We start from the raw sequence: 19,009 nt of genomic DNA, 5'->3' as shown, positions 1-19,009 counted from the left end.
CCAATGCAGGAGATGCAGGAGACAGGTTCAATCCTCGGGTCGGGAAGATCCCCTAGAAGAGAACATGGCAGCCCATTCTAATATTCTTGCCTGGAAAAATCACATGGACAGAGGGGTCTGGCGGGCTACAGTTCACAGGGTTGCAAAGAATCCTACATGACTGACCAACCGAGCACACACACACTCAACATTAAACCAAACAAACAATAACAATCTTCCAAGCCTAAATGACTTCAGAGTGGATTCTACCAAACTTTTAGGGAAGAAATGCTATCAATTTGATACAAATTCTTCCCTAAAAAAGGTTTTCAAGAAGCAAAGACTGGTCAATTGTGTCAATTCTTCCCAAGGGTTTAGTGAGATGAGGACAGAAAAATGGCACTGCTGTGGATTGACATACACATAAAAGATGAGGAAAAAGGGAAAACACATACAGCTATATATTTTGAGAATTTTGGTTATAAAGGGAGGCAGAAAACAGAGTCACAGTCAGAAGAGTGTTTGGGTGAAAGAAGGAAGAGTTTTTGATATGTATTACTTTTTAAGATGGGAGATACTAAGTGAAGACTTTTATACTAATGGATATGATAATAAATAGAGATAAATTAATGATACTGTATAGGAGGATTGGCATCCTTGTTATAAAGGAATTGATAAGTGTTTATTATTGTGACAGTTAAGAGCCAACATACAGATACCCAGAGGGGAAGGAGGGTAGGATGAATCGAGAGATTGGGATTGACATGTATACACTACTACGTATAAAACAGATAACCAATGAGAACATGCTGTATAGCACACAGACTTGCACTCTTCTCCCAGTTATCCAAGTCACGTCAAGGCTTCTCTCTCCCCTGCTCAAGCACTACTATGCCCAAATCCAGTCACTGTATCCCATAACAATCTGCTTACAATATATCTCTGGAATCTTGTTTCTTTCTCCAACTCCAATAATTCCTAATTTTGCCCTTTATTATTTCTCACTCAGATAAATTAAGCACTTTCTCAGACCATCCTGATGCCCATGCTGCTAGAGCTATCATTTTCAAAGCTATTAAAATTCTTCTACCTAATCAATTATGAATAAAAATAAAGGTTATAGTTTACTAGGCCCCTACCCTATGTCAGGCATCATCTCATCTATCCTTATAAAATGGTAGCATATTTATTTTATATTTGAGGTAACTGAAGTTTAGAAATGGGTGAGTAATTTATCCAAATTCACATAGCTAATAAGTGGATAAATCAAGATTCAATTTCAGGGCCTTTCAAATGCAAAGTCCTTGCTTTTAATCAATATATCCTTCTGTCTAAACTCCTAAGCATGGTGCGTGAAGTTCTAAATGATCTGACCTTAACCTACTCCCCAGCTTGACCTCCTGTCCCTCTGTTCCACTTAACCATAGCAGATATTGGCTATCCGTTCTCTCCCTATTCCTTGCTAATAACCTCTGTTTTCTTCAGGATGGCAATATGCTCAGCTAAAAACTAATCTTCCTGGTCTTCCCGGAAGCTGAGATTACCATTCATATAATTCTGACAAAACAGATGTTAAGTGGAAATCTCTGGATGGGGTTTCTGGGAAAGTTCTTTAAAAGGAGTCAAAGTAATCAGACATACAACTTTTTCCCTCTTCTACTCCATCCTCTTCCTTCCTGGGAAACAGTACTGTAGGTGGATCAGCCTTCTAACAGCCGTGAGACAGACATTGAGCATGAAAGTCCCATAGGTCAGAAGACAGGGTATATTTAATAAAATTAGGAGCAGGTCTGTGATGGTACTGCCCACCTCAGAGCTGTTTACCAAAAGACTAGTACATTTATTTGACCTGTGTTCCTACTCCTAGTTAATTGTTGTTAACTATGTTAATCACTGTTAACATTGCTATTCACTGACACATACCCTACACTGAGGCCTTACTGATCAATTTGCAATTTCCTCAATATACCATGATTTGGCACACTTCTACAGAGGTAGGCCTGCAGTTAAGATACATGTGTAATTCAGGCACTAACTTCAAAAGTAGGCATACTCCAGCTTTAACACGTGAAGTTTAAACAGTTTCTCTGTTTTATATACTCGACATTTTACAAGTCTTTGTTTGAAGGGTTCTAACTCAAAAAATGGATTGAAATCCACGGATCTATAGCATAGTTTAATCACTGAAATTTCTCAAAGTTCTATGCTTTTTTTTCATTAGGCCAAATGACTATCAATCACAAACAAATCCACTCTGTAAAGTTTAATTTTGGAACTCTGCTTAAATACTATTCTTTCAGCTTTTGTTCAGAGATAAATGGGAAATAATGTTTGAATACCTATAAAACTGGCATATAGGATACTGTGTATCCCATGGTCTTTCATACAAAGGTTCTGGAGGTGTATACCCCAAACCACTCAGGTGAAGAAAAGGTTTGTTTTTCTCTGAGGAACTGATGCATTCACTAGCACTAGCATGTGAGCTACGTAGCCCACTTTTTTTTTTTTTTTATTTTTAGCAGCTAGTTTTTTGTCTAATGTCTGTGGTTTCTTTCAGCTAGCATTTTTATACTTTTTAAAGTCTATCTTTTGATACTTTAGTTAATTGTTTTGTTTATTGTGCCAATGTATTTATTGAAAGCTATCCCAAATTATTGTTTGGAAGTAGGCAAGTTATTTTTTTTTTAAATCATACTTTAAAGGGACAAGAAATATAACTTCTGATATGACCAACAAGACCTACTATATGCAGATAGCCTTAGATTAATCAATCTTTGTTGCAGTGTAATTTTCTATCCAAGTTACAGCAATAAAATTAAAGGTGTGTTGTGAGAGACAGTCCTTCATGGTCCCTGCATGCTGTTGCTGGGCATGCCAAGAATGCAAGGTCTTGACCACTCTTTAAAACTGGGCAATTTCTCAGGACTGTAGTGAGCAATCTTGATGGATGAGGTGACATTTCTTTCCAGACAAAGAGTGGGTGTGCTTTTATTTACTACAAAAGCAGTAGGTTGCTAAACTAAGCATTCCTTAGCTGTGACACAAACCCACTAAATGTGTAAAATTCAACTGTCTCTCAGTATTACCCTGTAGGACTTGGGATACCTGGGGAATCAATGCCAACATGACTATTTGCTACGCCATAGTCATAAGATCTCTGACCAAGGAGTCTCAAGTCTTCTGCCAGCATCATAACAGCAATAGGCTAACTTGTAGGTATCTATAATCCCAGACCCTGACAGGATGTTGATTTAAAAGAAATTAGTTGATTATTCCAACTCTGAAAGCATGTTTTAATTAAATCCTTTGTAACTCACAGGAATTCTTATAGACATATCATTAATGAAGATGACAGAGAAAAGCCAATTAAAATGACCATTTAAAACAACATCTTCAAAGGGACCATTAAAGAACTGGTGAGGTACTGACATTTTAAAGATGAAAATTCTGTTCTGTTGTCTCTATACATCAAGAACATGGAGGAAATTCAAATTGTTTAAGGTAAAGAAGGCAGGCCCATTATCACTTTATAATTTTACTTTTAAAAGGAGAGAATTATCAGACATTGAATAGGCCAAAATTAACAGATAAGACAGGAAAATTTGATAAACTGAATTATGTAGGACAACTGGGCATGTTTCCATACATTATAAGGCTCTACTTTAAACATAAACCACAACACTGTGAAAGTTAAAAATAGAAAAAAAATATTTTCTTAAAAAGTGAAAAAAACTCATGCTGTAGGTACTAAAAGTATACTGTGTTAATTAATAAGTGATATATCCCAGAATAAATACAGAAATAAATTATAGCTGCATTCAATGCAAGCATCTGCACATAAAAACTCTATAAGATATTCTACTGGCAAATAAATGATAAAAATTAAATCCTTTATAGATGAGGAAATTTCTAACATTATTCAATAACTAAGCATACTCTGCCTTTCTGCAACTCCCAACCACCATTACCAAAAAATAGCATTCAATGTGTGACTACTCAGAATTGTAAGCAATTCAAATGCCACTAATTCAGAAAGCTACATGAGAAATAGCTGATAGCAAAATGTCCAGAAAACTCGAGGCTCTGCACTCAAGGACTGAAAATTTCAACACTGAAAAAAGGACATTTCTCTAGAAACATTATATATTTTAAATATTAATTCACAAGTAAATACAAAGTAAGACAGCAGATTGGAAGAATACAATGAAAGGAGTTGACAACAAAGGAAAGGAGAAGAGTTATAAAAAAACATGAAAGAATAATTACAAAAATAGAGCTGTATGTTATCATTTAGACAAAGAAACTTAAGGTAAAATGCCAATTGTGGTATCACTAGTTTTGAACACAGCATATCAAAGTCATTCATTATTTTACACATAGCTATCATCTTATACACAAGGGAAATGTGGAAGTTGCTGAATAACCTAGATTGTACAGGGTACAGAACAGGAATTTTTATTCATTTATGTTTCAATGTAATGGTATATTCTTTTAGTTACTTTACAATTACTAAGAAGATGTTAGAAAATTGTTCTGATAAAATGACAAAACAAAATCCTTGTCATACCACTGACTGGAAAAAATCAGATAATTCAACAAATATATATTTGACAATTTGTGAAGGTATTCTGTCAGCAAACATTCCATATTCTTTCACCCAATATTATAAACTAATTTTGAAAAAGTAAAACATTATTTAGTTCTAAAGCTTACACAGATGAAATAATCTATAAGATAATTATATATATAAGATTAAAAATCTTCCTAATGATAAAGGAAAGAGTTGATCAACTTTAGGTTAAAAAAGAAAAAACAGAATGTATTCTGTTAAATATCCAAATGTGTTTGGGCAAAAAGTGATTTTGAAGGATAAAAAATACCTTTTACATAAAACTAAAATTGAGGTTATTTTCATTTCTGAAATAAAGTTCCTTTAGCAATATAACCTTTGCTCATGTTTAAGAAAAACCTGTCAAATATCTTTAAATAATTTTCAAAATATTTAAAACTTAAAAAACATTTTTCATCAAATAAATGATATGTTTTAGAACGTATTTTATGAACTAGGGTAATTGAGGCTTGGTGAAGGTCATTTAAAATACTGGAAGCAAATTTAGGGCAAAGAGGTCCACGACATTGAGGCCTAATCTTACTATACAGGTTTCTTTTCTTTTTCTTTACTCTCTCATGAGCCTATTGTTTTAAAAGATTTTTCATGTACTAATTTATTAATGGAAACAGTCCAAGTAAGATATTATAATGAAACTCTTAAAAAGAGCTTCTAAAAATCACAGAAAACATGGAATAAGCAGCGCTACTCCAGTGTGCTGATAAAATCCAGAAAAAACAGACTAGAAGTTTAACCTAGCAATTGTTCAACAGGCCAAAGAAGGCAAAAAAAACATTTTACTCAAAGTTCAAAAGACACTCTGGATGCAAACTAGCAAAAGGATGGCGTGCTAGAGTTAATAAAGAGTATTCACCACATGGGTTGATTGTAGAGCTAAGTGAAGCAGCTCCAGTGGAAAGGCCGCCTTTTGAAACTGATGAAGCCACAGAAGGTATAGAGGATGAAGTTGGTGTAGTAGAGGAGGCTGTTGAGGATGGTAACCGTTCTCCAGACTCCATATCTATGAGAAGCAGGCAAATGTTAATTTTCAGTATTAAATAGTAGAATTATGCAAAAGAATTAAATATATTTAAAATAAGTCAAACTTCTAGGAATACCTATTTAAAATATGAAAATAAGTTTAGAAATACATGTTCCTCAGAAAGATAAAATATAGAGTAAATAAAAACAATGTAAATTAAAATACCAGTTTATACGGTAAGCTTAATACAAAGCATAACAAATCTAAAAAACTTGTATTCTTATATAAAAGAATAAGTCATTTAAATACAGTAACTTCATAGAACTAAGTGTTGCCAAAATCTTAGGAAAATAAATAAGCATATTAACTTTTCATTCTTCTTAAATCACCTCATCATTTATTCACTTACAGCATAATACTCCTACTATCTTAATGAATCAAGACAATACGACCAAATTATAGTGAAATGTAACCCTGTCTTCTAAACACAAATAGCAACATACTTCTAGGTGCATCCATGAATCTGATCTGGTAATCCCCAATATAGTGAGTCCTCCCAAAAACAAATACATTTTAGAGTTTATCCTAGAGTCTAGTTTGAACTATGGTCTCAAAATAGCTTTAATATGATCCATTTATAATGACTTGACTTCTGAGCATTTTTATTAACTTGCTTAGCTATTTTGGGTACTATTTACATTGATCTTATTATAATAGTTTATGTTGATATTAAAATCTAGAATGGAAATGAATGAAGGACGCAAAAGTTAAGAACTTACAATTATAAAACAAATATGTGATAGGATGCAATGGGCTGTATGGTGACTATTCTTAATAAAATTTTATTGTACATTTGAAAGTTGATAATAGAGGAGAAACAACCTCAGATATGCAGATAATACCACCCTTATGGCAGAAAGCAAAGAGGAACTAAAGAGCCTCTTGATGAGAGTGAAGGAGGAGAGTGAAAGAGCTGGCTTAAAACTCAATTTTAAAAAAACTTAGATCATGGCATCTGATCCCATTAGTTCATGGCAAATAGAAATGGAAAAGGTGGAAGCAGTGACAGATTTCTTCTTCTTGGGCTCTAAAATCACTGTGGATGGTGTCGGCAGCCAGAAATCAGAAGGTGACTGCTTCTCAGCAGAAAAGCTATGATAAACCTAGACAGTATGTTGAAAAGCAGACATCACTCTGCCAACAAAGGTCCGTATGGTCAAGCTTATGGTCTTCCCAGTGGTCACGTATGGTTGTGAAAACTGGATTGTAAAGAGGGCAGAATGCCAAAGAATTAATGCCTTTAAACTGTGGTGTTGGAGAAGACACCTGAAGTCCCCTGGACAGCAAGTAGGTCAAACCAGTTAATCTTAAGGGAAATCAACTCTGAATACTCCTTGGAAGGACTGATGCTGAAGCTAAAGCTGCAGTATTTTGGTCACCAGATGCAAACAGCTGACTCACTGGAAAAGTCCCTGATGATGGGAAAGATTGAGGGCAGAAGGAGAAGAGGGCATCAGTGGACGACATGGCTGGATGGCATTATCAATGCAATGGACATGAACTTGGGCAAACTCCAGGAGATGGTAAGGGATAGGGAGGGGGAATGCTACAGTCCATGGGGTCACAAAGCATTGGCCACAACTTGGGCGCCCGAACAACAGCAAGAAGAAAATAGATCTTAAAAGTTCTCATCACAGGGAAAAATATTTATAACTATGTGGTAAGGATATTAACTGAACTTACCATGGTGTTCATTTCACACTAATACAAATATTGAATCATTATATGTACACCTGAAACTAATATGATGTTATAAGTCAGTGATATCTTAAAATTTTTAAAAACCTAGGATAGGTTATGGTCATTTTAATACTCTGCATATACTAATATCACAATTAAGCAAGGAAACTGTGAAGTTCACAGTTGCTTAAATAAGTACACATATATAGGAAGAGACGAAAAAAAATACTATTCACACATTAACCATGAGTAAACTTATTTAAATAATTTAACCATAGAAAGGTTTTTGTATGGAATTCTGTAGCCGATTCACGTAATTACTACATATTTTCAAAGAAAAACAGTTTGATTTCATTTAAAACTATCATCCAATTAACAGATGAAAAGATGCTCATCATTGCTGATTATTAGAGAGATGTGTATCAAAACTACAATTAGGTACTACCTCACACCAGTCAGAATGGCCATCATTAAAAGTCTGCAAATAACAAATGCTGGAGAGTATGTGGATAAAAAGGAACTTTCCAATATTACAGGTGGAAGTGTAAATTAGTGCAGAAAATAGTACAGAGGTTATTCATACAACATATGATTCCAGCAATCACACTCCTGGATGTACATCCAGACAAAACTATAATTTGAAAAGATATAAACACCACTATGTTCAAACTAGCACAAAACCAATAGCCAAGACATGGAAACAACCAAAATGTCTATCAACAGGTGACTGAAGTATTCCACACAATGGAATAAAACTCAGCCATAAAAAGAATGCAATAATTCCATTTGCAGAAACATGGATGGACCTAGAGATTATCATACTAAGTGAAGTAAATCAGAGAAACACAAATATTAGGTAATATTACTAATATGTAGAATCTAAAATATGACATACATGAACATATCTACAAAACACAAACAGACCCACAGACATAAAGAACATTCTTGTGGTTGCCAAGGGTTGGGGTGAGTGGGGAGGATGAGTTGGAAGTTTGTGATTTGGAGATACAAACTATTATATAAATACACATACATATACATAATACAAGCCAATACATATATACATATATATTATACATGTATATATAGATGTAATGGATAAACAACAAGGTCCTACTGAAAAGCATAAAGAACTATATTCAATATCCTATAATAAACCATAAAGGAAAATAACGTGAAAAAGAAATATACATGTATAACTGAATCACTTTGCTGTATAGCAGAAATTAACACAACATTGCAAATCAAGTATACTTAAATTTAGAAAGGTAAAATAAAACAGTGGCCAATTAAAATAATGCAAGATTAATGTTTAAATTATTGAATCCATATGGTATGTATATGATTTTTTGAAGATAAGATCATAGGGTAAAAGAAATCTCAGGTTGACACAACAGCGTCACTAATAGGGCAATTTCAGTAAGTTTTCCAGTCATATACAATTCAAAAACTTCTCTTCATATTCTGACATTGCTGTCAATCACCTCCATAGAAAATGGTACTGCTATAACTAGTAGGTTTCGCTACGAATAAGGCTAGTGGAGTGAGTATGATGATGTTGTGAAAGTGCTGCACTCAATATGCCAGCAAATTTGGAAAACTCAGCAGTGATCACAGGACTGGATAAGGTCAGTTTTCATTTCAGTCCCAAAGAAAGGCAATGCCAAAGAATGCTCAAACTACTGCATAATTGAATTTATCTCACACACTAGCAAAGTAATGCTCAAAATTCTCCAAGCCAGGTTTCAACAGTACGTGAACTATGAACTTCCAGATGTTCAAGCTAGATTTAGAAAAGGCAGAGGAACCAGAAATCAAATTGCCAACATCCATTTGATCACCGAAAAAGCAAGAGGGTTCCAGAAAAACATCTACTTCTGCTTCATTAACTATGCCAAAGTGTTTGACTATGTAGATCACAACAAACTGGAAAATTCTTCAAGAGATGGGAATACCAGACCACCTGACCTGCCTCTTGAGAAACCTGTATGCAGGTCAGGAAGGAACAGTTAGAACTGGACATGGAAAAATCGACTGGTTCCACATTGGGAAAGGAGTACGTCAGGGGTGTAAACTGTCACCCTGCTTATTTAACTTATATGCAGAGTACATCATGAGAAACGCTGGGCTGGATGAAGCACAAGCTGGAATCAAGATTGCTGGGAGAACTATCAATAACCTCAGACATGCAGATGATACCACCCTTATGGTAGAAAGTGAAGAAGAACTAAAGAGTCTCTTAATGAAAGTGAAAGAGGAGAGTGAAAATGTTGGCTTAAAACTCAACATTCAAGAAACTAAGATCATGGCATCTGGTTCCATCACTTCATTGCAAATAGATAGGGAAACAATGGAAACAGTGTCAGACTTTATTTTTTGGGGCTCCAAAATCACTGCAGATGGTGACTGCAGCCATGAAATTAAAAGACTCTTACTCCTTGGAAGAAAAGCTATGACCAACCTAGACAGCTTATTAAAAAGCAGAGACATTACTTTGCCAGCAAATGTCCATCTAGTCAAAGCTATGGTTTTTCCAGTAGTCATGTATGGGTGTGAGATGGACTATAAAGAAAGCTGAGTGCCAAAAATTGATGGTTTTCAATTGTGGTGTTGGAGAAGACTCTAGAGAGTCCCTTGGACTGCAAGGAGATCCAACCAGTCCATTCTAAAGGAAATCAGTCCTGAATATTATTGGAAGGACTGATGTTGAAGCTGAAACTCCAATACTTTGGCCACCTGATGCAAAGAACTGACTCATTTGAAAAGACCCTGATGCTGGGAAAGATTGAAGGCAGGAGGAGAAGGGGATGACAGAGGATGAGATGGTTGCATGATATCACCAACTCAATGGGCGTGAGTTTGAGTAAACTCTGGGAGTTGGTGATGGACAGGGAGGCCTGGCGTGCTGCAGTTCAAGGGGTTGCAAAGAGTTGGACATGACTGAGCAACTGAAACTGAACTGAACTGACTGATAACTAGTAGGCTCATAAAGAATTTTTCTTTCTTTATCAGCATTCAGTATGGAAAGGCATAGTTGGTTCTGATGGCTACATGGAACTAATGCTTAAAAGGCAAGTTTTAGGGCATCAGTTACTAATAAGCTTTGAGACATATGGCTGTTTGACAGCAAGGTACATGGTTGATAACTTCCTCTACAAACTGTCTTCACCGACAAGTCTCATTTTACTAAGTATATAAAAAAAGACATTTATTTAAAAAATAAAAAAATATAGAGTTGACTGGAAAAGGCTATTTTAAAAAGTTATAGCTGGCAATCTATTGTCTCAAATAATTCTAAAATGTTCTATTTAAATGTATTATGGAGGCTTCTCAATGATGTTTTGAAATTTTTAATTGGTGTATAACTGACCTACAATACTATGTGAATTCTAGGTATGTGACACAGTGATTCAATATTTCTATATATTACAAAATGATCACACCATGGTAAATCTAGTTACCACCTGTCATCATACAGAGATATTACAATATTATTGACTATATTCCCCATGCTGCACATTTCATTCTTGTGACTCATTCATTTTGTAACTAGAAGTTTGTAAATGTATTATTTTTAAAAAATAATGAAAGGGTTTTTAAAATTGCCTTTGTACTCCACAGCAAAAGTAATTTGGGACATAAAATAGATAAGCACTTTAGCTGAGTACCTGGCATATAAGAGCTCAATGAATAAAAGTCATTACTTGTCATAGGATAATATCTTATGAGCTCTAGGCATATATCTTTCTGTTGATGTAACTTCACTCAAGACTAAAACAAGGAATACCCAGAAGGCATAATCAGCAAACTCTTACATATTGCTCATTTAGACCACTCTTCCTGAAAATATTTATTAAAATAAAAATATACATATATTAATATTTGAATATACCAATCCACTTTTGGGACTCTCTTCTATAGAATTAAAGAGCAAATAGTTTCTTTGTCATAACACTGTTCAAAAATAAAATAAAATTGAAATCTGGTTGTGACAGAGAGTAGAACTAGAGCCAGTAGTATGAGGCTGGGGGCTCTTTTTCAGTTTCAGTAAAAGTGCAAGTTTCTCTTTTATTTCTGTTCATTCAAGTGGGGAAAGTTCTTGTGATCAATTGCTCAGTTGTGCCCAACTCCTTGCAACCCTATCGACCATAGCTCTCCAAGGTCCTCTGTGCATGGGATTCTCCAGGCAAGGATACTGCAGTGGGTTGCCATTTCCTCCTCCAGGGGATATTCCTGACCCATGGATCAAACCTGAGTCTCCTAAATTGACAGGTGGATTCTTTCACCATTGAGTCACCAGGAAAACCCGGGAAAAATTTATCTCTTTTTTAAAAAACATGCTTATGCAGCCATTTGCCTTAGAAGTTCTATTATATACATTATTCATGTATTATTTTGTTTCAAGTATTTTAATTTTATATATATACTTCTAACCAGTATGATCTCGTAGGTGGCTGAGTTTTCTTCTCATATGTGAAGTATTCTTCTCTTATACTGGCTTAGGGTAAAAGTTTTTTTTCTCATGTTTTAATAGGTATTTCTTAGTTTCAGTAACCCAAAATTTGGTCAACTATCCCACATTTATCTTATAGATATCTTTCTTTTCATTTGAAAGAAATTTAACAAATCCACTCTAGAAGATTTTAAGTTATATGCTTGAATTAACAAGGACTGGCTTTTCAAGTTTTCCTTTTTAAGTTAAATATTATTGAACTCAGATTTTATTTACTATTGTCCCTTGCTGAGCACAAGCAAAACTGGAAAGAATCCTAGCCATCAACTTGAAAGTTAAAGAGGAGGAAGGCAATATCTGTGTAATACTGAATAATCCAAAAAACAATCATTGGCTTGCCAAATTGTAAGAACAGCTCAAAGAACAAAGTTTAAAATGTATGTGCACCAAAGGATGCTAAAAGCAGTAGATAAGTTTGAAGAGAAACAAGATATTTGCATAATCTCAAAAGTATCTCCTTGAGATAGTTACTAATTAAAAAAGGGCAAAATAGTAACTTCACAGTAAAGAAACTAAATCACCAAAAATAAAACATTCAATATCATGTATGCTCTCACGCCCTTAGAAGAGCATATCACCTCTGTGGTATTCTTGCCCAAAACATATGACCTCTGTTGAATCATGAGAAAACACCAGACAAACCCAAATTGAGAGATCACATACATAATTGACTAGTATTCATCAAGTATCAAGGTAATGAAAGACAAGGAAAGACTGAGGAAATGCCAGAGGTTAAAGACTAAAGAGATAAAACAATTAAATGTAATGTGGGATCAGACTGGTTTTTTTTTTTTTCAGATTGAATTTTAAAACAGAAAAAGGACATTAATAGAAAAACTGGTAAAATTCATATAAGACATGTAGTTTATGATTAATAGTATTGTAACAATATAAATTTTCTGATTTTATAATTTTAATAATTGTACTACAGTTATCTAGATTAATAATATTATGGAAATCTCAGTAAGAAATACAGATGAACACTCTATTTGTTTTTTAACTGTTTTTTAAGTCAAATAATTTCAAAATAAAAAGTAAAGAAAACAAAACAAAGTCTGTTTTGTAAATATAGCAAGTATTTAAATATATATATAAAAATATATATATACACACACATATATTCATGCATTGGGATTGAAGAGAGTGAACTTAAACCTAGAAGGAATGAAGATAGAGATTATATTGTATCAGCAAGATATTTGATAACAGATGTTATCTGGGTTTAAAAACTGTATCTGAACCTCATCAGCTGTGACACTGTACAAATTATGTAACTTCAATGAACTTTTCTATTCCCTCATGAGCAGTATGAAGGTATAGTTGGGAAGATTAAATGAGATAATACATGGAAAGTTCTGAATAGCTAGCTTTCAATAATTGTCAACAATTGTTTTTAATAAGTGAATGTGCATATAATTATCGATGGGTATGTGTGGCAGTAAAAGGTATTTTTACACTATTCATTTCAAGTAAATATTTCTGAGTCACATGTACTTATATTATTATAAATAGATGACATATTTTACATTTAACTAGATACATTACGATAAAAATTTAAAATAAATGTCTCAATTTTATAACTGTATAGATAAATGGTAAGGTGTTTTAAACTTTCAAAATAAGCTGGAGTACCAATATAGTTGAAAATTAACATTAATTTTCAGTTGAAAAAAATTCACTCTATAATCATGAGTTATTATTCATTATTCAAGCTACTACATAAAACTTGGTAGAAATCCATTTATTCAAACCATCTTAGAAAAATAAGTTCATTAAAATAAAAGTGGTATCCAAGAACCATCTATTTCCCGATTTCAGCTGTGGCCAGAGCATCCGGATCTGATACTTAAACACTCCTATAATGGCCTCTCATTCTGACTCTCTGTGTTAAGAAAACTACCTCATCTCAGGTTCTAAACTAACACTATCCAAGCAATCCTTTGTGGCCAAAAACAGCCCAGACCTAATAACAGACTGTACTAACATGACCCCCACCACAACACGCTCACCTATGGGAGAATATCAACTAGCAGGTATGTCTTTTAGCTTAAGGCCATTTATCAGAGGATGTCTTCTAATGTATAACAAAGTTAACTAGGTAGGGTAAAGATTACTACAACTGAAAATTAACACATAACACTATAGTAAAATAAAAATATGTTGATATGAACAGAGGAAAAAAAAATGCCCAGAAGATGATGAAACGATTCTAAATGATTAGATCCATCAGAGATCTTTCCCATAGTCTAAAACAGTAGTTCCCAGGCAGGGGTTGACACTGCGATACCCCTTGTTTATTAGGAAACATTTGACAATGCTTAAGAGACATTTTTGGTTGTCATAATCAAGAGTGCTACTGATATCACATAGAGAAGAGTCTAGGCAGGGAGGCTGCTCAGTCAGTTACTCAGTTCAGTCGCTCAGTTGTGTCCGACTCTTTGCGACCCCATGAACAGGCGCATGCCAGGCCTACCTGTGCATCACCAACTCCCAGGGTTTACTCAAACTCATGTCCATTGAGTCGGTGATGCCATACAACCATCTCATCCTCTGTCGTCCCCTTCTCCTCTGCCTTCAATCTTTCCCAGCATCAGGGTCTTTTCAAGAGTCAGTTCTTCATATCAGGTGGCCAAAGTATTGGAGTTTCAGCTTCAACATCAGTCCTTCCAATGAACACCCAGGACTGATTTCGTTTAGGATGGACTGGTTGGATCTCCTTGCAGTCCAAGGGACTCTCAAGAGTCTTCTCCAACACCACAGTTCAAAAGCATCAATACTTTGGCGCTCAGCTTTCTTTATAGTTCAACTCTCACATCCATACATGACTACTGGAAAAACCATAGCCTTGACTAGATGGACATTTGTTGGCAAAGTAATGTCTCTGCTTTTTAATATGCTATCTAGGTTGGTCATAACTATCCTTCCAAGGAGTAAGTGTCTTTTAATTTCATGGCTGCAGTCACCATCTGCAGTGATTTTGGAGCCCCCCAAAATAAAGTCTGCCATTGTTTCTACCGTTTCTGCTAAACATTGGATAATTCACAGGACATTCCCACACAGAGGTAATTACCTGGCCCAAAATGTTAGTAGTGCTAAGGATGAGAAATTCTGATCTAAAGTATCAAAAACTGAATTACTTGGAATTCAATCAGCCAAACTTTTTGTTAAGTAGTAATTTTTTATTATTATTATAAGATACTTCAAGCTGATTTATCACCACTACAATAAATGATAAAATTATATTCAGCCGATCTTTATCAGCATACTTCCAGAGGTGGCTTAGATGGTAAAGAATCCACCTGTAATGCGGGAGACCTGGGTTCAATCCCTGGGTTGGGAAGATCCCCTGGAAAAAGGAATGGCCACCCGCCCCACTACTCTGGCCTGGAGAATCCCATTGCTAGAGAATAGTGCATTGGCTTGCAAAGAGTCAGACACAACTGAGTAACTTTCACTTCACTCCCCAGAGTTTATTATTTTACATTTTGTCCTAATTGTTTAAAACTGAGCATGAATAATACACAAGTAACAGATATCATAATGTTCACTCACAGTAGATAGCTGAATTTACTGTCTTTTACTGAGATGATATTTACTATAACAATTTTGAGAACAGAAAAAAAATCAGAATTTCCACAATTTCTTCCCTGTACTATTTTATGTATGCCAAAAGAATTCACTGATCAATAATAATACTGATCAAATGTTCCTTTTTGTGTAATCATAGAGCTTATGAACAGTGACAGCTGCTAGGTGTAAACGTGAACAGGTGCAAATAGGGAAGGGCAAGACAAGTTGGCTACCAAATGTAAACATGATCAGCTGCCTTGTACTTCACCTGCATGAATCCTTTAACAGTATGGCTGTAGAAGAGACCGAAGACTCAGAAAGTATATAAACAAACATATTTCTCCTGCAAGGAGTTTTCCTAGAGTGTCTATCTTTACCAGCAATACCAAAAGTTCTCTATGGGAGTTCAAAGCACAAAAGTAGATTTGGTGAATCCTCCCTTTTCTTTACAATATAACTTCACACGAAAAACAGTAGTTAAGAAGATATCAGGAGACAGTCACTATGCTGCTTCTTTTGCTTTAGCAGGATCACTAACAGCAGTGCTGCTATATATCAATTATTTTCTCAAAGTTCTGACAAAGGCCTTTGTATAACTATGTAAAAAATAACTTCCAGGAAACTGAACATTTGGATAAACAATATTTCAAAACATTAAGTAGAAAAAAAAGCAGCAAACAAAAATTTTTCTGTAAAAAGCTATAGAGAAATAGGTGACACAGAAATACCTTATTTGACAACAAACAAAATTATTTTCTGAATATATCTGAAAGAAAATGATTCTATTTATAAAAATTTTTATTTACCTACATTTTCAGAAATAGTTATTTCAAGTCATTGAGTATAATATATTGTCCTTTAAAATATGAATATATAAAAGGGATCAATTCCCTTTACTGGAAAGAGAAGGACAAATATCTGGTATTAACATATATATATGGAATTCAGAAAAATGGTACTCATGAACCTAGCGGAGAATGGACTTGTGAACACAGGGGGGGAAGGTGAGGGTGGGATAAATTGAGAAAGTAACACTGACATATATCATATATAAAACAGATACTTAGTGGGAAATTGCTATATGACCCAGAGAGCCCAGCCTGGTGCTTTGTGATGACCTAGAAGGGAAGGATCGGCTGCTGGGAAGAAGACTCAAGAGGGAGGGAATAGATATTTAATTCTGACTGATACATATTGCTGCATGGCAGAAACTAACACAATATGGGAAAGCAATTTTCCACCAATCAAAAATTTTAAAGGCTATTGCATTAATAACTGAAAAAAAATTCCTTTGTTGTCTGACACATTTTAACTACTATTGTAAACAGTCAAGCAATTACACCCCCAAACAAAAGTAGGGGGGTAATCAGGTGCTCTGGGTGCAGCCTGTGAGTTGGAGCAAGTCTCTGACAATACCTCTAAATAATATTTTTCTTATCAGAAAAATGATGGCTTTGAATTAGACTAGCCCCCAAGTCTTATCAGAGTTTTACCAACTTCACATTGCATTAAAATATTTAACAATTTAGTTTCTCCTTTCCCTTAGCCTCCCTACCACTTGCCTTACTTCTATCTTTGAATATCTGTCATTCTAAATTACAGATTACTATTAAACCTTTAGAGATTAACTCTTACCTTACTTATACCTCAAGAGAACTGATGACGAGAAAATCATCCAAGAGTAAAGCAGTGATTTTCACACTGCTCAGTAAATATCTATTCAGAGAGTATTCTTTTCTACCCAAAGGATTAAGTATTCCTTTGCAATGAGATATCCTAGAGAAAGAGGCTAATCTAAGATATTATATATAAAAGAATATTAAAGGAATATTTGAGTCACATTTAACATATACAGATCAACTAAACTTTAGATAGAGTCTGTGAATTTAAATATTGATGAGATTGGAGATTTCTAAAAAGGATAAAAATGTTAGAAGAATAAAAACAAATAAAAAGAGGCAACGTCTGATTAATTGACCCTTTCACCTACAAATGCAAGAAACCCCAAAGAACAAGCAAAACGGCCTAAATTTTAGCTTAATTAAGAAACACAATTACAATTGCCCGAAATTTCTAAGACATTTCTGTATAGTAACTGAGGCAGATGAATAACAGATTGAGAAAATAAAGAAGGGTAAAAAATTGGAATCAAGTAACTCAATGCAAAATATCTACAAAAACTCAGAGGCCAAGGAAAGAAAGATCCCAAGTACTACATGGCTGATAAACTACAGTAAAAATTCCCTTTCAATGGGGAAGAAGTATAGTTAATCTAACAGGGCAAACAACCCTGATTAAAGAACAAAAGGGAAATAGTTTATGAAAATCAAGTAAAAGTACTTTTGTCTTGGTCACCCTAATTCTGTTTATCAACTATTATCACTCTCCTGTTCCAAAGTCTTAAATTTAACCATATCACATATGTAGGTAAAGATACATGTAAAGAATATTAAACATATTAAATGCAAAGACTTTTAAAAACAAAAAATTCTATTGGTAAGAAATTGATAAATCATGGTACATCCCTCTAACAGAATACCATGCAACTGTTACAAAATAATGAAGTAGATTTACAGTAGCTAATTTGCTAAATGAAAAAAAGTAAAGTGGGGAAGACTAGAAATTGATCTTGTGTGACAAAGAAATAAGGGCTAAGCTGATTCATGTCATTGCACAGCAGAAACTAATACATTGTAAAGCAATTATCCTCCAATTAAAAATAAAGACAAAAAGAACCAAAAAATACAGGTAAATGAAACTTTCTGAAGGAAGGAAGGTCAATCAATGACACACAAACAAATGGAAATAAAATTTTGGAACCTTCTCATCTTTGGCTTATTGGCCCACAAAATACCCTGGGGATCCACTACTCGGGGATTTGGAAAAGATTTAGAACATCAAGTGCATTCATAACTTCCTCAACTATCTAATTTCCATTTTAACAGGTAAACTTCCGTCACTTAAAAAAAACAACAACCGGGGGGGGGCATATATTTTTATGAATGCGTGCTGAGAATATTTCTGATAAAATATGTAAGAAATTGGTAACTGTGCTTCCTTCTAAGTAAAGGGACTAACAGGCAACTTTGGCCTTGGAGTACAAAATGAAGCAGGGCAAAGGCTAACAGATTTTTGCCAAGAGAATGCAGTGGTCACAGCAAACAGCTTTTTCCACAACACAACAGATGACTCTACACATGGACATCACCAGATGGTCAATACTGAAATCAGACTGATTATATTCTTTGCAGCCGAAGATGGTAGAAGTTCTATACAGGCAGCAAAAACAAGACCAGACTCAGACCATGAACTCCTTACTGCAAAATACAGACTTAAATTGAAGAAAGTAGGGAAAGTAGAGAAAACCACTAGAATATTCAGGTATGACCTAAACCAAAACCCTTAGGATTAGACAGTGGAAGTGACAAATCAATTCAGAGGATTAGATCTGATACAGAGCGCCTGAAGAACTGTGGACGGAGGTTTGTGACATTGCACAGGAGGCAGGGATCAAGACCATGCCAGAGAAGAAGAAATGCAAAAAGGCATAATGTTGTCTAAAGAGGGCTTACAAAGAGCTGAGGAAAGAAGAGAAGCAAAAGGCTAAGGAGAAAAG

General features: G+C 34.6%; 1 protein-coding gene across 18 annotated transcripts in view; it reads right to left on the bottom strand.

Annotated features, from left to right (window-relative positions):
- BAZ2B (bromodomain adjacent to zinc finger domain 2B) overlaps positions 1-19,009 on the bottom strand; it is a 400,154-nt gene that overhangs the window by 147,957 nt on the left and 233,188 nt on the right. For all 18 annotated transcript variants that reach the window (XM_043894803.1, XM_043894804.1, XM_043894812.1 and 15 more), the window contains one exon: positions 5,463-5,609. In XM_043894803.1, the coding sequence (XP_043750738.1) occupies positions 5,463-5,607 (145 nt within the window). In that variant the 5' untranslated portion in view covers positions 5,608-5,609. The remainder of the gene's footprint in view (positions 1-5,462; positions 5,610-19,009) is intronic.

The sequence above is a fragment of the Cervus elaphus genome, chromosome 33 (genome assembly GCF_910594005.1).
Source record: "Cervus elaphus chromosome 33, mCerEla1.1, whole genome shotgun sequence".
NCBI lineage: Eukaryota > Metazoa > Chordata > Mammalia > Artiodactyla > Cervidae > Cervus > Cervus elaphus.
The sequence above is the reverse complement of the archived record's forward strand: the minus strand, read 5'-3'. Positions and strand labels throughout refer to the sequence as shown.